General features: G+C 41.5%; 1 protein-coding gene across 1 annotated transcript in view; it reads left to right on the plus strand.

Moving 5' to 3' along the window:
* The window catches only part of ABCA12 (ATP binding cassette subfamily A member 12), a 117113-nt gene that overhangs the window by 57742 nt on the left and 37185 nt on the right, over window positions 1-22186 (plus strand). Inside the window, exons 11-26 of the mRNA XM_075511223.1 lie at window positions 958-1051; window positions 1182-5303; window positions 5935-6050; window positions 6755-6861; window positions 8352-8605; window positions 8724-8836; window positions 9297-9421; window positions 10245-10418; window positions 11344-11508; window positions 12471-12672; window positions 13260-13399; window positions 13977-14096; window positions 15276-15366; window positions 16721-16900; window positions 18333-18648; window positions 21265-21379. Of these exons, the coding sequence (XP_075367338.1) occupies window positions 958-1051; window positions 1182-5303; window positions 5935-6050; window positions 6755-6861; window positions 8352-8605; window positions 8724-8836; window positions 9297-9421; window positions 10245-10418; window positions 11344-11508; window positions 12471-12672; window positions 13260-13399; window positions 13977-14096; window positions 15276-15366; window positions 16721-16900; window positions 18333-18648; window positions 21265-21379 (6434 nt within the window). The remainder of the gene's footprint in view (window positions 1-957; window positions 1052-1181; window positions 5304-5934; window positions 6051-6754; window positions 6862-8351; window positions 8606-8723; window positions 8837-9296; window positions 9422-10244; window positions 10419-11343; window positions 11509-12470; window positions 12673-13259; window positions 13400-13976; window positions 14097-15275; window positions 15367-16720; window positions 16901-18332; window positions 18649-21264; window positions 21380-22186) is intronic.

Consider the following 22186-nt stretch of genomic DNA (forward strand, 5'->3'; position numbering starts at 1 on the left):
CAAATGTGAATAAAATACCTCATTTCAAATGGAAAAGTAAAACAGCTTGGTTTTGTCAGTAGACAATGAATTAACATGAGTTTTCAGTCTCAGTGGAAATGGGGAGCAGTAATTTTTTATCTTGATTTTGGGGGTGTGTGTCAAAATCTGCCTCTAGTTGTGGGGTCTGTCAAACTCACCTCAGTACATCAAGGTAGGGGCTGGGGTTTGGCTACACAACAAGCTGTATGCGTCAAGATTAGCCGTTCCTCTAAACCCCTGTCAGCTTACAGCAGAGGCAAAGTCCTTGACATCCACCTCTAACTGAGGTTATGTGAACGGGCAAGGGAAAGGTACAGCATCTAAATGCTACAAGGGACAGATTGGTAAATGTTATCCATTTTCTACTTGTTTCATGGAGATTGTGGAAGTTGAGGGGGATGAGAAGAAAGCAGATTAATGCAGTGCAAGTAGGGAAAACATGGAGATATGGCTAGTGAGAGGACTGGACACATGGGGATATCAAGATGGCTGTAAACGGCTGTGGGAGACATAAATGATGCTGCAGACAAAGCCTATGTACAAGTAGTAAAAAAGCATTCCCAAATGAAGGGAAAAAACCAATAATAAATATTAGGCCACCTTATGCTGCATTACTGATGGCAAAGTGCTCCTAAAGCAGGAGGAGAGCTCCATTAGCACCCAGATCACAGGGGCACTGAGCTGTTCCTGCGATGGAAAATCATTTCTACAATGGCAAGTAGCATCCTGACTTCCTTCGGAAGGCCAGGAAGAGTTACACCCCAAAAAAGCACTCAAATTTCTAACCAAGATCTTGTGTCTTGTCGTAGGAGCCTAACCTCATAAATGCATGTTATGCCATTGAGGCCAAAATCTTGACAGATTTGCCATACAGCTCGTCTCAGTTTCCAAGCTAATGTGATCTTTACTAATACACTCTTTACATGTTTGTTGTAGATAAAGAAAAAAGTTTGGTGATCAGATATATTTGTAATCTCTTTAACTGGAGAGACGATTGGACTTTAGTATCTGAATTGGAGGAAGTTCTGAGGTAAGACATTAGCTAAAGGGATATTACTAACAGTATAATTCAAATCTATGATCTTTGCTCTAAATCACCTTACATTTCCATTTGCATTGATTTCATATTCACTACAATGCTTTTTTTTTTTCCCCTCCAGAAAAATAAAGTCACCAGAGATTGGTGGAAAAGTCTCCAAGAGGTCCATTAATTCAGATGATTTAGAAGCCATACAAAAGTCTCTATATCGTTTAAAAGGCTTTGAGAAAAAAATGAATAGAAGTGAATTAAAAAGCTTAAATCTATTCAGAAATTTGAAGAATGAAACATTACAGAAATTGTATGCGATTCTTGAACTGGGAATGAATCCACATCATGATTATAAATTAAAGGAACCATATAATAAGGAAATAATTGATGAAATCTATAACTTCACATCACTGCAATTACAGAGTGACTTTAATGGGACTTCCATTTTCAATATAATGACCCAGTGGAAAGAAATTCAGAGTGCTTTAAAATTAGCTACAGTGATTTGGAATCCAGTTCTGTTAAATAATTCTAATTTTAGTACAGTGCAAACTACGGACGCTCTCAAAATGTTGCTCTCCACTAGCATGCCATCATTTCTGGAAGACTTCAGAGACCGTTTAAATGGAATGCAAGAAATACCATCTTTGTTTTCCGATTATCTGCTTAAGCCTGTGTCCTACAGAAACTTTCCAGACCAGCTTCTAGCCCTCCAGAAGATGTTTTTTATAATGACAGACACAAACATAGGTTATCAATACCTACTGATGCCTGTGTTTGAACTGATGCGGAAAGTAGAAAGCTCCATAGGTGAAGCCTGGTGGGATGAGTTGAATGCTTACTGGCGCATTGGGGAGAAACTGAGATCGATGAAGTGGAATAGCACAGGCATCATAGCCTATGGGCAGTTTTTAGAGGTATTAAACAGCCACTTACAAAAGCTGAATAATAATTCAAGTAGTGTCTTCAGTGAACAATTGGATCAACTGTCAGAATTTATAACAGCCGTGTTTAAAGAGTTTGGGGAAAGCTCTGAAGTAGCCAATATCTCACTAGTCACTCAAGCCATACAAAAGACCTTGTACATATTAAAAGACTTACAGCTGAATTATAACATCAGTAAATTAAAATCTATAGATCTTTTCTTTAATTTCAACAATAAAACCTTTGAGAGCTTGTCTGAACTTCTGAAGACAGGAATGAAAATCCTTCATTATACAAGTGCCAATGAAGAAATAATTAACGCTGTCTATAACTTAACACATCTTCTACTGCAGGAGTTCAGCCAGTCTTCCTTACGGCACAATACTTCACTAGAGGCAAAAATTTGGGAGGTCTTGCATTTAGCCATGAGTCCTTTCCTTGAGAACAGCAACAGTGGGTATGGGACACCCCAGAGCTGCTCTGCTCAGGACATGCTCCACGTAACACGTGAGATGCTGTTTGAAAATACCACTCTAAGCGAGTCCTTAGCAGGGAGCCCCTGCAAACCCCTCTTTGATTCCACGGGCGTGGAGAGTGGAACGATGCACAATGACACCTTTAAAAAAATGTTCCAGCTTGCCATAACAAACCTGAAACTGTCTCCAGAGTTTGCTGCTGTCTACAAGAACAGCAGCGAACGCTTTTCCAAGGAGCTGTCGTGCATCGTCCAGTCTCTGCAGTTTTCTCTGAGTTTCCTTTCCAAATTAAACCTTGTCTCCGAGCGGGAAAACTCTTGGGTACAGGAGAAGGCGAGAGCTCTGAGTGCTCTCACGGAGGAGCTGCTGCAGAGTAATGCCTCGTGCCCGGTCCCAGTCCAAGATTTGGGTGATGTGCTCCCGTCTCAGCTTTTGAACACGCTCATTCCTTTCATGCTGAATGAAACAGTACTGAACTCCCTAAATTTCTCTGATAGCTCAGCAGACTGGCATAGGCTGCCCGTGTTTTCCCGTCTGTTACCGACTGTTTCCATGAGGAACACCAGTATATATGAACTGCTACAGGTGGGCAGAAATGCTTCCAACCAGTCTGAGTGGGGGCATTTCTCACGGCTGTGGCATGCCACTGGGAACGTGTTGACCACCAAATGGAACCTAACGGAAGTGGGCGAATATGTGAAACTCCTGGAAATTATGAAGAAAGCTCTAATTCTTGTGGACTTTGGGGTAGCTCCTGGAAAAACATTGGTACATCAGATCTTCCATAATTCTAGTGACGGAATTAAATCCTCAGATCTGAATGATCTGTATCGTTCATTAGAACGCTTTTTCAATTCAACTTCTGCCACAAACAGCATGCTGGACTTGGAAAGAATATTTCAAGAAATACTTCCATTGTATGAAGTTGTTGGTGAAGGATTGTTCTACCGTAATCCCAACGGAAAAGAAAATCAAGATGTTCTAACAATGGCTGCAGTGATTTGGAATCAGATAATTTTAAACAGGACTCATTTTAATACACAGAAAGCATGGGAGGTTATCAAAAAGATTGCACTTCATCCAGTCTCACTTGAAGACATTGAAAATTATCTCAGCACAAATGAAAAAGTGTCATCATTATTTTCTGACTTCTTGTTGACCCCTGTAACTTCTGAAAATTTTGCAGAACGGCTCTTGTCCCTTGAGCAGCTTCTTGCTGCCATGGCAAAGTTGAATACCAGTGATCATTATCTGCTGATCTCTTCTTTGTCTAAGCTAATGCAGAAACTCCAGAGTTCCTCTCCTGGAAGGCAGGGAAATGAACTTCATGCTTTCTGGCAGATTGCTGAAGTACTCCAGTCCATGAACTGGAATAGTACAGACAGTCTCACTTCCCAGTCACTTGTAGACATACTGCAAAATCAGTTCAGTACCATGAAAAATGACTCCAGTCTTCCTTTCAGTAAGGAACTGAAGCAGCTCATAAACTTTGCATCTTCCATATTTGAGCTGTATGGTGAAGAAGACTCCAGAGGAACCAACATCTCCATATACTCGCAAGCCATGCAAAGGAGTATCTTAATTTTAAAAGCTTTGCAGAAAAGTTATAATATCAGCGAGCTTGAAACTATCAACCTATTATTTGATTCTTACAGTAACTATACTCAGAGACTGATTGAAACATGGAGAGCAGGAATGAAAGTCCTTCATGACATCAACTTAAACAAAACATTTGAAGAAAAAATGAACATTGTCTATCATTTCTCACATTTGCTGCTGCAGAAAGCGTTCAGTGAGTCTTCCTTACGGCACAATACTTCACTAGAGGCAAAAATTTGGGAGGTCTTGCATTTAGCCATGAGTCCTTTCCTTGAGAACAGCAACAGTGGGTATGGGACACCCCAGAACTGCTCTGCTCAGGACATGCTCCACGTAACACGTGAGATGCTGTTTGAAAATACCACTCTAACCGAGTCCTTAGCGGGGAGCCCCTGCAAACCCCTCTTTGATTCCATGGGCATGGAGAGTGGAACAATGCACAATGACACCTTTAAAAAAATGTTCCAGCTTGCCATAACAAACCTGAAACTGTCTCCAGAGTTTGCTGCTGTCTACAAGAACAGCAGCGAACGCTTTTCCAAGGAGCTGTCGTGCATCGTCCAGTCTCTGCGGTTTTCTCTGAGTTTCCTTTCCAAATTAAACCTTGTCTCCGAGCCGGAAAACTCTTGGGTACAGGAGAAGGCGAGAGCTCTGAGTGCTCTCACGGAGGAGCTGCTGCAGAGTAATGCCTCGTGCCCCGTCCCAGTCCAAGATGTGGGTGATGTGCTCCCGTCTCAGCTTTTGAACACGCTCATTCCTTTCATGCTGGATGAAACAGTACTGAACTCCCTAAATTTCTCTGACAGCTTAGCAAGCTGGAATAACCTGTCCACACTCTTCAGTGTGGCACAGGATGAGCTCCACATGAAGGACCTGCTGCAGAGACTCCAAGCCACCTTCAACCTCACCAAATGGAGTTATTACTCAAGCGTCTGGGATGTGGTTGACAGTTTCTTAAACACCAAGAGGAATCCACCTGAAGCAGCTGCCTTTGCAAAGTTGTTGGAAGCAGTGGCAAACAACTCTGCCAACGATGTGTCAGCTCTAGAAATCATAGAAGCCAGTCGCTACATTCTCGAGGGGCTGAACTTCTCTGATCTGCTAAATCAATTCAATATAAGTTCCAGTTCAGCTTTTCTCTCCAACAAAACTAGTTTTGACAGCGTGATTGATATTGTTGCTCATCACTTCACTGTCATGGCAGAAACCCTGTACAACAAGACACTACTGTCACCAACCAGTTTGATCACACGGTGAGTTTGCTTTTTGGGTATTGTAATTGCACTTATGGGTAGTGACCACCATTCTCATTCCAGCATGTGAAGTATGTTATTTTCTTCCAGTGGAGCAACTTAAGCCTGAAATCACCATAATTTAGGATACTAGGTCTAACGTGGGTCAAATTGAAGAAAAGGAAATTTCTCCTTGAACTGAACATGCAGCTAAAAGTGAAACTTTCAAAAATTTTCTGTGTTGGCATGTATCCATTCACAGTGGAAGCAGAATCCAAATAGGAGGCTTTCCACCAGTGGTAAACTCTTCAGAAACCCCTTCTTTGTGGTATGACTCTAATTTTTGACTCTCAGTCTCCCCTAGGCATGCCTTTCCATCTATATCTTGCATCCACAGTGAACCTTTCAAGCGTGTTTTCTTATACATATGGTTTGAGAGTGAATGACAGCTTTGGGAGATAACAGCAAAAAGAATTGATGAAATAAAATTGGGAGGGTACCCACTTAGGAGATGTCATGGGAGACACATGGCTTCATCTGGAATTCTTATTTACACTGCCAAGGAACAGCATCTACACAGCTGACAGGTTGCTCACTAACATACTTTGTTTCTGAAAGAGAAGCTGATATAAAATCCTATCTTATTTTTCAGGTTTCTGTTTTTAGAATTTGAAAACACCATCTTACAGGTGACAGTGAATAACAGCTATAACCCTTACCTGATGTGTTTAATAAATGCCACTGAAGCTGAAGACAGCAAATTGACAGGTAATCACGATTTCATTAATGTTGTGGGACCTCAGCTGGAATATGTTGTGCCTGTCTTTTCAAAGAGTTTTGTCTAATGACGGGAAGAAATGGTGCTACATATTTTCATCCGCTGGCAATTAACTGGAGCTGTGAGACCTTGGGAAGCCAGACTCCTTTTTTGTTTGAGTTATGTCACGTGGCGGATATAAGCTTTCCATCCAACTCTATCCAAAAGGCACGTCTGCTCTTCGCTATGTGATGACAGGTTGCTGACACTCAGATAAAGAAATCTTACAAATAGAAACCTGTATTCCATTCACAGCTTTATGTACCCATAAGATGACAGCAGTTAGTTTTGAGACTTAACATGGTATTTCACATAGATATTCATCGTATGAGCTTCTTGTAAAACCTGAGAGGTTTATCTGTTCACAGAATAGAGATGCCACGTGTGCTCTGAAGGACACTGTCAGAAGTCCTGTTACCAGTATGGGATGGGGTTCTTTAGGACCAGAGCACCTACTTGGACTGGATCCGTTATAATCCAGGTTACAACCTAGGTCTTGGTCTGTGATTTCAGAGGTCCTGAGCCATGTGAATTTGGCGGAAAACAGCGATGCTGAGTAGGCCTCAGAATAATAAGTGCTGATATTCCCACCTGCGAAGTTTCTGCAAGTCTGGTGTTTTTGTCTCGAGTAACTTTTGTTTTCTTCCTTGCACAGAAAACATCACACTGCTTTTGAAGAAAACTCATCTGAAAAAGAACTCTTTTATGCCAAATAATACCTCTGAGAAACATTCATCCATACCAGAGCTCCTGAAGCTAAAAGTGAGTCTGCTTAAAATGCTGACTTGAAGGACGTCCCACAGTGATACATGAATGTGCAATGGAGGTTGTTTTGAACAAAAGCGGATGGGAAAAAAGTTTGTTAAAAGAACAGCTGATAAAAACAAGGACTGAAACTCTGTTTTCTGCCTGCTGCCTATATTTAAAGGTCACCATTAAACTGGGCTGAGGAACTTGTTCTTATATGAGTCCCTACCAAGTGTACACCCCTTTTTCTGAGAAACTAGAGGTGTTCCTGTCCTCCCAGTCTGTTGGATAGAATGGCTTCTGTTTTCCACCAGCCATCCCAAAAGGATGAGCACTACATAGGATGCCAGTGGCAGCATATTCCTCATAAATCAGTGCACCAGTAGTTTTAAGTTCAGTACATTGAGACTTAGCAAAGCACCTTGCAGAGCTGAGATCGTTCCGGGATGCCTCAGCTTCATTTGAGAAGTACATAGGGAGTTTTCAAAGGCACAAATAACAGTTAGGTAGCTCTGCCCTGCTGAAAATCAGTGGAATTGTGCATACCCAGTTGGCAGTTATAAGCACCACTAACTTAGTTACTACTGTGCCTAAGGAGCTATACCAACACCAGCATGGCTGGAGTCCAAGTCCCCACATGTCCCCTTAGCTCTAGATGTCTTACAACACCATAATGGTTTCTGAGATTAAGCACCTAAGCAATATTGATTCATGGATTTCCCTTACCAGCTTTGGATTTGGTAATGCCTCATTTGGATAAAATGCTTCTTACACCATACATTCATGAATGCACTAATAGCATACATGCACTGTATTCTATTTCTCTGTATGAGAAATAGAATTTAAAAGTCTTCTGAAAAAAGATAACAATATGCAATGCTGTTGCTGCTTAATATATCTGTAACAGCAACATGATGAGCCTCAGTGTGACAGGTACTTATAGGCACATAACAGAAAACAGTTCTTGCCATAAGAGACTGATAATGTAAATAATGGTGTCAGACAAGAGGGAAGCCCATAATAGCAGAGTAGGCAAAGGACTATAATTTTACACAGGTTGGCAGATGCGGTAGTCCTGACTTCTAGCCAGCTCCATTTCATACGCTGTAGTAGAGATGACTAGGTGGTGTCCGAAAGGCTAAACCTGTTGCATAAGGTAGATTTATTTGGTCTCTGGGAAGCTTAATTGGTCAACAAGCAAGTCCAAATGGAGTATTGCTATGTACGTGTGTTGGGCAGAGGAAAGGATATGTTAAGGCTTGCAAAGTTTATTAGATCCTGTGCAATGTTGTGTAGCCAGGTCTGCCACAAACTCATGTAGGAATGATTGTTACGAACTGTTCTACTGGAGACCTTTTGAATGAACTAAACATATATATATTAAAATTTTAATCCTAAAGAAAAATGGAAAGGGACAGCTACACTCTTTAAAAGTTGCCTTTTATAATTCTGTCATCTAACTGGTGTTTGTGCATTTGTCTTCCTTTTCAAAATTTCCTTTGAAGATATCTCGCCTCCGGGATCTGACAGCCCTTCTTTGTGACTATGAGAGCTTTAAGTTAATACAGCATATTTGCCATCTGCCTAACGTTAGCTTTGGAGAACTGTGTGAACACAGTCAATCTCGTGAGCAGCTCCTCCACGCTATTGAACTGAGCAATCAAGTTGTGACCAATGTACTGAATCACAGAAGAATCTCACAAGAGCTTCAAAATATACTGATTGGGGATGCCACAAACATCCAGACACAAATGAAGTGGTGAGGCTCTCCCTCTCAGTTAAACTGCTTTAGTATTCTATTTATGAAATGATGAAATGGCTTCTTGCCTTCTTTTCATATTCCCAGTTTTGTTGGTTGTTTTGTCTTTCCAATTTAGGTTTCAAGAAAATGTACCAGAAATTGCTTTCTTTCAAGAGATTCCTCAGTATATGACTACTCTGAATTCCATGTTGAACATCACTGAGAATTTAACAGATTCTAGCAAGCAAGGTAGTTTTCTGTATTTACTTTACAATATTGGTAAACATAATCGTTGGTATCATAATTTCTGTTGGAAATCCCAAGACTTGTTTACCTGCCAGGAAGAAGTGGGATTAATGAAATGACCATACACCATGTGCCATGTCCTTGGGATCCCTTTATCTAGGGTAATTCTAGAGCCTGTTCTAGACCTCACTTTTGTTTTCTGTACTGCCCAAAAATTCCTATGTGCTGAAAGTCCCAAGTCTTTGTATTTGAGCAACTTTTGCTATCAGTAGACTTGTCAACTTTAGCCCACAAATCAGACTGTAAAACCTAGGAAATATGACTGTATTTTGCACATTGTTTTTTTATCAGCAGTGATGTACTGCAGTTCCATACTTTATCTAAAGTCCTCTCTGTGTGCTTGAGATTGCTGTATGTCTGGAGAAAGCTGTTACATCAATTGTTCTTTGATTGTTCTTTACAGAAAAGTTAAGAGATGTGTTTAAAAATGTGGACCAGCTCAAAGAGGATCTCAAAAACACAACAGGAATGTCCACAGCCAGTATTGATGCTCTTCTAGAAGCGTCTCTCCCAGAAAACAGCAGTCAGGTAAGTTTGCTGTCATCCTGGTGGGAGATCTTGTTGCTTTCTACCTCTCAGGACATTAAAACTAGAATTTGTTAGTGAATGCAGCTAAGCAGATCACTGCACGTGTGACAGCGCAGAGGGAGGTAGACGATCCCACAGGAATAGACAGCATAGCATGTTACGGATCAAAATAGCCACCAGAAATGCAGTACAAGCAGTCACTGACGTCAGTTCAGCCATTGGAGACCAAGAGCCATATGGTCTCTTTGGCTGTCACCAGTAGCTGGTAAGCAGCCATGCACTGCCTGGTGAGTGATTGCTCCGATCCGTAGCAAGGGCACAGTCCGCTGTAACAGACTAATGAGGACTCAGTGGGGTCCTTGGTGGGGTCCTCAGTGCTGAGGAGTTGTTGCAGTCCAGATGGAAAACACACTTCTGACCACAATTCGTGAGAGCGCTCGGTGCCCCAAAATAGCCTGCCATAATGAGAGATGAGCTTGCCTTCCTCAGTCTCCTGCACAAGCAGAGCTCCAGATGCTTTTCCCCTTCCTAACCATCTTGTCTGGACTGAGCCCCAAAGAGCGTGCTCTTTTCCAAACTTTATATGCATCAGTCAATGGGAAATTGAAGTCACAAAAGCTTTTACTACTGTGCAAGCTGGGCAGTAAAACACAGTCCTTAGGATTTGTCCCTTGGAGTGGGAGTAATGGGTAGGCATTTTCTGGTTCTCAGGGTTGAAATATGAGACTGTGGAAAGAACAACAGCAAGGCAAGATTAATCCATGCATACTGGAGCGAGCAGTCTACCTCCTAACAAATCTTTTCTTCCTTTGTGCAAACACAGCTCATTTCTCAGATCCTCCAGCTGGAGTCTTGTCGTGTCCGTCCTGCTGACCCACAGCTGCAAACAGTAGCGGAGGAGTTCTGCAATCTCTCTCTTTCAGAGAGGACTCGTGAGACGTACATCCTGGGGGTCACACTGTTACGACACTTAGACATTTACAATTTCTTATACAAGGTTAGTGCTGGATTTGTAGAGTGCTTTCTATAGTCTTTCCTGCATGTAGTGGCTGAAAGGTCATAAAATATCATTGCAGTGGCCAGAAGCTATGCTGATTTACGCAAGCCAAAGATCAGGCTTTGCTCATGCAGTGATTTTTATTGCATATCCATGCTGTGACAGTGTGGATATAAATGAGGATCCCAGCTGGTGTAAACCAGCAAACCTCATTTAAAGGCACTGGACCTACTCTAAATGCCTCCCTATCTGCTAGTATCATTTATATGCTGTCACAACCTCTTGAACATTCCCAGGTGAGTTCAGGCTCCCCAAAAATAAGGCACTGGGCTAAATTATTTTATTCCTTGAAAAGGGAAGGCCCTGGAAAAAGTCCTGTAAAATGTATTTTCCCAATCTAGTTGGCACTGCCAAGGTATTAAATGATTCAAATATCCCACGCACACAACTATATAAACAGCAAGTAAAAATGCCATTCACGGAGAAGTGCGTATTGAATACATATTTAAAAATGCTACAGAAGTGATCCTGGGGGGAAAAAAGGTATTAGATGAGAATGCCAATGGATTTGGCTCAGGTCAAAAGTCACTCATAGTGTTTGACATCTATGTTGTGCGAAATGCTACCTCTTAGAGACTAGGATTATATCCCAGCCAATATCTGATACACACTTCCCAACTGTAGGTGTTTGGAAACGTGCACTGTTCAGAATATGTAATATTAAGGGGAGTGGTTTGCAAAAGCGCTTGGGGATTTAGGAATACAAATCCCATTCATTTCCGATGGGATGTCCTCTCCCTAAGCCTCCTAACAGTTTTGAAAATCCCACAATCTTTGTCTTGGAATTAACACAATATGGGCGGGTACATGCATGTGCACACAGATTACTGCTAGTCATAATTGATTTCCTTCCTGCCTCTTGTAGATGTTTTTCCCCAAGGAACTTCAGAAACCCATGGACAAGATGTTAGGCCTTCTGACAAAAATGAAATATTTCAGACACCAGGTTGAATCTGGAGTTGATCCATTGCTACAAGCTATTCATTCACTGAAAAAGCTCCGGCAGACTAGAAATGTGCCACTGACTAAGGTACGTGTAGTCTGCATGTGCTTTGGAGGCAAAACACCACTGGAACAGTTTCCACAGGAATTTCTTACCCTAGAAGCCAGAAGTGCATTAAATCATAGATTACTGATTCTCTTTTAAAGCAGCAGTGTCCTAAGAAGAATCTTGATCAAACTTACATGTTGCCTTCCTGGGAGAGCTTTGATGTGGAGCCGTGGGACCATCATGTGCTCATGATGGGGGGGACACTAGGAACACGTGCTGTGGGAGGGACACTAGGAAGAAAAATGTAGGGGAGAAACAACTGTCTTGAAGGAGGGTAGACTTCCAGCAAAATATACCGGTGTACTGGAAGGGGTCAGCTTGTGAAAGCAACTGGAGAAACTGCCCGCTAAAGGGTAATTTGTTCTGGCTTTAGTGTGCATTAGAACACATCCAAAGCCTCAAGACTGCCCAAAACATTCACTACAAACCCAGTCCTGCTCCGACAGCTGCAATAACTTCAGGTTGCACTAACTTCACCCAGCACTGGATCCAATCCCTCTCTGATCCATAGTCAATGACAGCACAGATCACAGGACTCGTTTCTAGTAATCACTTTACCTGTGCATTGCAGAACCACGTGCAGTCGTGGACTAGATGAGGATAGGGAATGTGCACATCTGTGTGACAAATTGTGTCTTGTAACCCATGGTATACGTGTGTCACCAGGCACACAGGATAGGCAGTTCCTATACACACATTACAGGCAATTCCCACATTGGATCTCATACCTGGAAATGAATTTCCCACTTCTGTCATAGCAGAGGTTAGCCATAAAAGCATGATTTCCCTGGAAAGTCCCTTTTTTTGTAGAGACAAACTTCTCATAAGAACGCAGTGTAAAAATGTTCAGTTCTTGCCTTCTAATTCTATTATTTCTTTTTCCTCTCAGAATGGGATGCTTTTAGCATGCAGGATTTATTTGCATTTTGTCTTTTCTGCAGGCATTATTTAAATCAAATAACTTTAGGATAACACGTGGCACATTTAAGTCCATGTCAAAAGTTCTCTGCAACCAGGAGATCACACCTCTGTTTTTTGAGTCCTTGCTTCCAGATTCTGGAGACCCTGTAAGCAACAGTTCTTCTGTGGAGGATGTCCATGTCCAAAAGATGATGAGGAAATACGGGATTCCTCATGACTCCAGTAAGTCTGGCTTTTCCTTAAGGCAAAAACATTTCAGAGCCAAACTCTACTGTTTCCAGAGAGATCCAGTGCTGAGCTGTTCCCCCAGACGTCTCTGGAGGGCTGTAAATGCTTATCGTTTATGCTAGCTGAAGATCTGCACTGCACTAATTATTGATGGTTTATTTCCATAGATGTTAAAAGGAAAACAGCCTATGTAGCAGAGCAGTGCTTGACGCTGCGCTATTTCCCATTTGTTGATGACCTAGTCGTAGGGCTTGACAGGTCGCTGCTTTTTCTTGATAGGTAGTTTTTCCAACTGTACTGACATTATTAGCTCCTCTGAGTTCACAAAACTCCATTTAACCTTCAAGCAGAGAATCTTGACTCAAACAAGGAGACTCTTGTTGTCTTGAGTTCAGCAACAGGAGATCGTGGGGGTGGATTGCTTTTGTCAAGACACGTTATATCAGTCAGTGAAGAGGGCCCTGAACTCACTCACTGGACACAGCAACAAACTGGGCAAATGGGAGAAAATACACTGGTAGCTTTCTCGTGTCTGGTCTATTTGTGCTCTGTGCAATTTGTTTGCTTTTCTCCCCTTACAGCACCATTTTGCTTATCATTTTACCTGGACCTGGTCAAGACCCCGACTGGAGCTTTAATTTGGTCATTTTTAAAACCAATGGTGCTTGGGAAGATCCTTTATACACCAGATACCATAGAAACTCGAGCAATCATGGGAAAGGTATGGCTCTGTTTACAGTACATCAGCTTATGCCCACTCAAAAGTATTGTAATTTATCTAGCACAGGCTTGTTTCTTTGAGAAGCAGAAGTCTATTTTCTGACTGTTTGGAGTATTAGTCAAATTATCTTTTCCTAGTTGCATTGCTGGTCATATGAGTCATCTTTTGGCTTTGAATGAATCTTACCTCCAAAAAATTGCTATTAGTCTAATATTTACAGTACGACTTTTTAAGGCTTTCAGTTTATCAAGTTTCACCCCCATACTTTCAGCTAGTGATAGAGAGATGTCTCCCAGGACAAATGCTATAACCAGTACTTGTTTGCAAGCAGAGCAGTGGTAGAAGGGATGCTGATATCCAAGACATGCTCCAAATGTCACATATGAGGCCACATTTTTAAGTACTTGCATCCAAATTCAGTGTGTTAAGGGACATTTTGCCAAACAGTGATAGGGTGCTAAGAAAAATCCTAAGGAAATAAAATTTGGTCTTAGCTGTTTTATTGATTTATTTATTGTTTAAAAGCTGTAAGGTAATGAATAAATGAATCTTTGTATGTTGTGGGCTTTTTTTATAGTCTAATGCAACCCTGAAGCAGATGGCTGATCTAGCCCTGAAGTCCCAGGAGTGGCTGAACAAGTCTCCTGTCATCATGAATTCACTGACTAAGTTAAACCAGACAGTTCCGATGATCAAGGTATGAGATCCTACCTCCCCTGTGTCTCTCGTGGGAAGGAATTGGGAGGATGGATTTCTTCACTGAAATAAATGGAGGTTCCAGGGACTTCAGGGACGTCTTAGGTCAGCTGGGGAGACCCTTATCAGCCTGTTGTCCTGGACTTGACAGTTTCTGTGCCTGCCTGCTGGCTCCCATAACAGAAATACTCCTGACACACCTTTCCATGCAAATCCTCTTTCTGAAATGATCTGTTTGTAATATGCTCCCTGACACTGGCCATGCTGAGGCCTGCTGGAGGGCTAAGATGAGCAGTGAACACTCTTCAGTTTGTAAATTAACTTTCTGCTTGATGGAGTGATCCAGCCAGCCAAGATCAGGCAAGAAATTACTTTTTCAGAAAATGAAACAGTATTTATAATAAGCATGTAGCTCTGGATACACACATAAGAGCTAGAAGATGTCTTTAGACCTCAGTAAATGTAAATAAAATTTCTTTTTTCCCTCCTAAGGAGCCTAGCCTTGCTTGGATACAGAAAGCAGTAGGCTATAATGTTTCACATACTTGCTTCCCATTCGCTGCAGTAAAAATTGTCTCCTTTTCTTATAAAACTATGAAAATGAGATCTCTGGAACCCTAAAGCATTACAAGTTAATTTCAGTGGCTGGAATTCATTGTAACTTCCATGGCACTGAGAGAAAATCCAGACTGGAATATGCAAAAATGAAATGAAATAGTCTCTGCTGACTGCCCTCATTGGTGGAATAATGAACTATTCAGCCAAACAAAAATCTATCAGCTGGTCTCCAAGCTAAATTTTGGTCGCCTACCCACTGTGCTTTGGCTGTGTTCACAGGACTTAAAACAGACACAAATGAAATTTACTGCACTTCTAGAATAACAAAGATTATCCATTATTTTTCCATGGGACTCTAGTGCCTGGTGGAGACTGAAAAGGCATCCTCTCTTGAATCCAGGAACCACTAGCTTGGACTCACAGGGCTCTGTATGACATTTTCATTGCTAACATTTCCCCATCCTGATACACAGAGTGAAATATGGAAGGTCAGGAAAGGAGTAGGAGGGGGTTGTACAAATGCTCAGTGAAGGCAGCTGGTCTGTTGTATTTTAGAAATACACTGAATAAGCTTAAGGGGCTTCTGGTCAAACTGATGCTTTTTCTTTTTGTTTGTTGATAGAACACCCTGCAGAATCCCTTTGTGCAGGTTTTTATCAAGCTGATGGTGGATTTGGATGCAGCTGAACTGCTGAGTCAAATAAATGAACTGGGTAAGTTATTCCACCACATGTGTTGCCCTCCTATTTGTACTTCAGGTCTGGGAGCTCCAGAGTCATCGAACTGTAGCCATGCTCTGGTACTGCTCTTCTCTGGTCAGTATCGGATGCTTTAGTGCAAGACAATCTCAGCTGTGATTCAAAAATCTTGTGGTCTATGGGAAAAGACTTTTAGAAAGCAAAGTGCTTGTATGAAGAGATGTTTCTCGTGAGTGTTGAAGGGATAGTAGGATGGGAATCTCTGCAGCTGAGTGTGGCCACTGGAGGACACTGTTTAGCCATAATTATCACTTCAAATGAGCTACCTGGGACTCTGCTGGGAAATGTTGTGGAGAGCTCATTTGTATCACCTCAGGGTTCAACTTACAAGTTTTCTGGAGCAGAAAAGCAAGGGATCAGATAAAGGTACCCAGGCTGATGAAGCCAGAGGCATCATTACAGGAGATGTTCTGCTGGGATTTGTTGTTCTCTGGTGGTCTTGCATGGTCCTTCAAGGTGAGAGTTGATCTGCACTGTGGGAATCATCAACTAACGGCGGTGGTGGATACATCCACTGTTAGTGCACAGCACGGTGATCACAGTCCCTTCCTAGCTGGTCTTATTGTCCCTACCCGCTTTTTCAATGAGTGGCCGTACCCATCAACATAAATCTGGGTTACGCCAGCAAAACCCAGCCATAAACCAAGAGTGGTTGTAGTCTGTTGCAGTCAGGAGGATATTTACATACTGTTCGTGATGACCCCTGTGTTATTTCATGAGTAGCATCTCCTGTCTTAACTCCCCATAAAATCATCGTGCTTGCAGCAGCTGTTCCGTATTAGTTACACTGCATTATGCAGTCACCTTTTAAAACAGCCAGGAAACAGCAGCGTCTTTATTAAACTGCATTATCAGGTTTAGTACACACATCAGCATAACAGACATAACGTTTCCTTGATGTGCTTGTATAAAGCACATTCTCCCCTGAGACAGAGCAGCTCAACAGACGAGTTGATTACATCAAAAACCATAAGATGTGGAATGAATGGCGAGCATCATATGTGAGACTAAAAACTCAGCAGGTTAGTAGCAACTTCTGATTTGGGATGGCTGTCACATCCCATTGCTGGCATCCTCCCAAAGGCAAACTCACGAGCATATTACAAATGATTAACACAAAAATTGGGTCAACAGCATGCCTTCACTGCACTGCTAAGTGCAGAAATGTATTTTACACTTAATGTTTAGTATGATGAGTTTTTTCTTCCTTTCTGGTGTCATTGTTAGTGTAAAGAGCAGAATGATGTGATGGATTTTTTTGCTATATGTAGTGATGCTACTGGTTTTGTTTGTGGCTTTTTTTTTTCAGATGATATTCGGCTGGAGTTACAGAACAACGCTGACATTGTCGATCAACTGAATACCTTAGCTACCCTTGCTGTAAATGTGTCCTCCTGTGTCTCATTTAATCGCATTCAGGCAGTCAGAAACTTAGAGGAAATGGAAATGGTGGCTAAAGAGCTCTTTCTGAAGAACGAGCTTTTCGCAAGTATGTAACAGAGTCTCGAGTCCCCCTGTAAATTAAAGTTAGCCTGGTACAGGGTGGGAGTCCAGCATAAGAAGTTTGGCTTTCCACCAGCAATTGTTGTGGTCACAGCTCCCACCACACAGCAATCGATTTTCAGCCAGTGTGTGTGGGATCTGCGCACTGAGACCTCCTTATAGCAGTGTTTTACACTCTCCTTTCCATACCTCCTCTTCTCTTACACCTCCACTGTCTGTATAGAAAGCCTTTGGTCCACTGGTGTTTTCTCTTGGTTAATTCTCAGTTTGAACAAAATTTCACTGCCCTTAGGAGATCTTCATGACAGCTGCCTTCTTTCAGGCCCTCATCGGAAAAGATGCTTTAATTGAGAAAGATATGAGATAGTTCAGTTTATCAGGTCATAAAGCTCTTGAGACGTTCCAGCCAAACACTGCAATATTATATTGGGTCTTCTCAGTCACACTTTTCACATTTGTGGCATCAGATTGCAGTTTCAGATCAGACCGTAGAGAGGGGCAGGAGGGAGTAGAGAATAGGAACTTATATTAATTTGAATGATACAAATGGGTCTTAATTTTTAAAGAATGCCCCATATCTCCTCAATTAGGATATACTTATAAGTGCTGTGACCTGTTTGGTTTTATACCTCATAATTGAGGGGTAGATAGAAACCTTTTCTTTTCTTGGAACTTCAGACCCTGATAATATTTGTCTATTCCCACAGAATCAGTTTTCTTCCATGTTTGTCCTCCATTCCATCGTATGTTTTATATATGGAATAATCAGGAAAAATATTCTGGAGAGAAAAACTTCTGTGGTGTTGCCTTTACTCAAACAGACACTTTAAAGGAAAAAAAGTCCTGTCTGTCAAACTGTATCTACAGCATACCATTTCCTAACAGGAACTTGCAAAGCTTTTATATTCTTAGACGTCTCAGCTTTGCAGGAATTTGTGTGGGCACAAAAATATGTGTATAGGTCATGAACAATTTTCAACACCGCATTCCTGAGGTTTTTATGTTACAGCATCACTATGTGAGCCCTATTGATAGGGTACCTTTGGGCACATTCACGAGAGGTGCGTGTGCTGAGTGACATAACTAACAGATGTGTGACAGTCCATGTTACCAGCAAGATTTTTCCAAATACAGCTGGTTATTTTGAGAGCCTTTGGTTTTTGAATGCTCAGTGGGAAAAGATTTAAAGGGTGTATTTCCCACCCAGAATCATTGGTAACATTTGAAAGTATGAGTAGCTGCAGTGATACCCTCAATAAACAGCCTACCCATGTAAGCATTATTTGTGCAGCAAAGAAATGAAATGATGGATTGTGATGTAGAAAAGGCTTATAAAAATGAGGAGTTCCTACGTATCTGTGTGTACTGCTTCCATGCTATCGACTCTGAAGGAAAGCCTTTTCCCTTTCTTTTCCAAGGTATCATTTTCAAGCTGCCTTCAAGCAATAGCAGCCCTGGACGCTCAGTTCACGGGGACTTGGCCCTCCCTCCTGTGCTCAACTACACCATCCGAATGAGCAGCAGGATCACGCAAACCACCAACAGAATAAGGGAGCGCATCTGGACAGTGGGCCCGCACAATTCCACCTCGCAGAGCCAGATTTACAGCCGGGCATTTATTTATGTCCAGGACAGCATTGAAAGAGCCATTATTGAGTTACAGACTGGCAAGAATCCAGAGGAAATAGCTGTTCAAGTCCAGGCCATGCCTTACCCCTGCTACAATAAGGATATGTAAGTTTGTGTAGCTTTTGTCTTCATGCTTTGTGTAAGCTCATCTTGTCTGACTGGTGGAGTTCACCAGCTGCGCTGGTCTCCTTAATACCATGTTCACATGGCATAGAAATAATTTCATTTTGCGTTTTTTTGTTGTTGGTTTTTTTTCTTTTTTCCCCAAGGGCCTGAACAAAAGAGGGAATTTTGGACTCTAGTATAAATGGTATATGTTTAGTTTGCCTAATCTTTTGTTTTCAGTGCTCTGTGTGTACCTGAATTGTCATGGTAACTATAGGTTTTACAGCAGGTAAAATTCGCTGTCCCTGTTTTACTACACATGGTGGAGCTGAGACTGGGGTTGGCAGGACTTGGGTTAAATATGAGTGTTGGCTTGTTCTGCAGGTGTTTACATGCAGACAACGCAGCAGAACTTAGAAAATGTATTTACTGGGCAAAAAAAGGGTCCCTAGATTTATGAGCTTTGTTCCTAGACATTGCTATCCAGCTGTGGTATTTGTTAATCATTCCAGTGATTCTAGCTAATGTTCAGTGTATAGTGAATAGTTCTCAATACAAGTGCCTCTCAGATGCTTTAAGAAGGATAAGAGGGAAGATGAAATTGTACCATTCATCCCTGCGATAATGAGGGAGGACAGAGAAGCTTTTGATGCACTGAGTTGCCAGGTTTAACAGCCTGTTATACAGAGCAGTGCAGCGTAAACTGTGTGCGGACCAGAATAAGTTTGGAATGTTGAAGCAGATCAAAAAGTTTTGGATCATCTTACTTTCCACTCATCTTAAGCCAGATCTGCAGCCAGTATAAACTGCATCTCTGCCAAATGCAATAGAGAAGCAAAGCTCTCACAGCTGAGGACCTGCCCCTCTGGCAAGACAATTTTGGTCTGCATTGGAAAGCCGGCAACATGGTACTTCCTCAGAGTTATTACCCTGACCGCAGCTGGTGGCCAAACTGTGTGGAAAACACACAGGGAGGGGATTTCATGTCCATCAGCTAGCACTGAAGGATATTCAGCAAACAGTATTGGTAGGTTGGATGGTCAGTCCACCCTGACATGAGGGTCTCCCTTAAACCAAAAGTACAAACTAGATCTAGGAGCTCTTTCTATTGAAAAGCCTGCGTGTCTACTGCATGAGCTAGAAGATTATCTGGGAGCTATAGCTATAGGAGCTATAGCAGATTCATTAACCTCCTGTATCAGCCTGTCACTTAAGAGAGCTGGGGACCTATAATCTCTTCTCAAGGTAACAGCATGCAAAGTGCCTGCGGGTATGCAGGCAGTAAGCATTCAAAGCAAGTGTCAACTTCTTGCGGCAAATACGGGGATTATTGCTGTGAGATAGTTTTGTACAATGATTAACTGGCTGCTGGAGGCATTTACTACAGTTCTGTCTGCTCCTTTTCTTGTTCTTGGGCTGCTGAGAAAACCACTTGTCTTCGGGTTTCCCTCCCTACCCCAGGTTCAGAGGGCCACAAGTTTGCTCAATTATTAAAATACCTAAAGGCTTTGGATTTGCATCCAGTAGAAGTCATCATAAAATGACTGTTTATTGATTGTTATCACATAGTTACCATCCTGTAGGGAAAAGGAGGGAATATATATATACCAGTACACAGAAGGTGTTGGGAAATGCTGAATTTTTAATAGCCTAGAGATCATGCACAAGGTCATAGCCAAAAAAACCCCAAACAACAAAGAACTAGTAGAGCTACTGAAATGCCTTTGCATTGTTCTTTTATAAATATGGCTTGATTTACATGGAAGCATTTCCTGAAAGCACTGGTTTATGGGAAATTTTCAGCTTTACAGGTAAAAAAAATTCAAACCCAAATGTAATCATATTAATTTCTTACTGTTATTGTACATTAAACTTTTCCCAGGAATAACACTGATTTTTTTTTTTTTAAGCCAGGTTTAGAAATGAGGGAGGAAAGCATAAGCCCTGTAGACACAATGAAGTGAATCTCCTGCTATAAAAACTTGCTTTCCATCACAAAAGGAGAAATTTACTCTTGGCCATTGTTGTCTTTTTTTCTGTGCACATTTGGCACAGGAAGAAGGTTTTAACTAAAGTGAGGAGCCAAGAATTGTGAAGCCCACGTTGTAGACCTAGATCCACAATACCTGTCCTGTGGGGTGATAGGACAGATGCTCTGAAGGGAAGCACCTATGTCCAAGCTCCGGCACCAAGAAATATGGCCTGGTAACAAAATTTGGCCATTATATCTGTTAGCAGCACTGGGAATTATGGCTGGCTGCTGTGATGTTTCAAAATGGGATGCATGCCATCAGAGAGCCAGGAGATGCCATTGCCCGTGGCAGTTCTTGCTCCTGCCAGTGGTGCTGCTCAGCAAAACTTCCAGAATGCATCTGGAAATCCCTCTGTAATTTCAAATAAGAAAAAAGATTTTGAACACTCAGGAGTTTCATGAATAGCAAATCTGATGCAATGGCAAAATAGCCCTTTTTATAATTATTAATTATACTCCACATTTTGAAATATAAGCATGTCTTTTCCTGTGCCAAAGTATTATTCTGAAAAATATATTCTGTATAAAGCCTTAATCCCCAGAACATTTCATATTCAGCTAAAGCCTGCATTTGCCTTTTACAGGTTCTTAACCAGCGTGACCTACTCTCTTCCATTTGCTCTGATGGCTGCCTGGGTGCTGTTTATAGCTGATTTTGTTAAAACACTTGTTCAAGAGAAAGATCTGAGGCTTTATGAGGTACGGTGAAACTTTCTGGGGCGTGCAAAATTATAAACAGATTTTCCTTATTAGTGGGTATTATGTCTCATGTGCAATATTAAATGGAGCAAAACAAGCATTAAGGAAAATAATATTCTAAATATCTATTGTTTGACCTGCAGTGTTTGAATTCTGACATTGTAACCAAGCTCAAAACCATAGAAATGCAGGGCATTTGCCCTTCAAGTGGTGAGAATATTGCTTTGCAGTTCTGAACACTGGAAACATGGGGACCTCACAAAATTACAAGTTTTCTGAAGATTTAAAGCTCTCTAAAAATTGACTTTGAGTCATACCTATTGGGGACAAAGACATGAAAAGTGACTTATTTCCTATCCCTGAAGTTATTATACTTAATATTTCGGAAGGTGCTACATATTACATCAGCTCCTCTGAAATGAAGTTCTTCATTCAGGTTGCCTATTGGAAAAGAAATGACATTGAGACATAGTGAATTTATTAAATTAACTCAGGTTTTCAGTTTGAACACAGTCAACAGAGATGAGCAGTAAAGAACTTTTGTAAAAGTAAGCTTCAGCAAGCACCAAAAGCTCAAGCAGATTTGGTTTTTATCCAGTACCATGGAAACAAATACTGATTCACCAAAAACATTTCCAAGAAAGGGCACTCTATGAACTGTGATGAGATTGAAAATGCGTGAACCCCAGTGGCTAGCTGATAGCCCCTTACTCTAGTTTAGGGAACCCAGTTTCACTAAGAACCAGGGTGTCAGTAATCTTTTTAGGTGTGTAATAATCTACAAGACACCAGCACCTGTAGTTTCTT

This window comes from Mycteria americana, chromosome 9 (assembly GCF_035582795.1).
Source record: "Mycteria americana isolate JAX WOST 10 ecotype Jacksonville Zoo and Gardens chromosome 9, USCA_MyAme_1.0, whole genome shotgun sequence".
Classification (NCBI taxonomy): Eukaryota; Metazoa; Chordata; class Aves; order Ciconiiformes; family Ciconiidae; genus Mycteria; species Mycteria americana.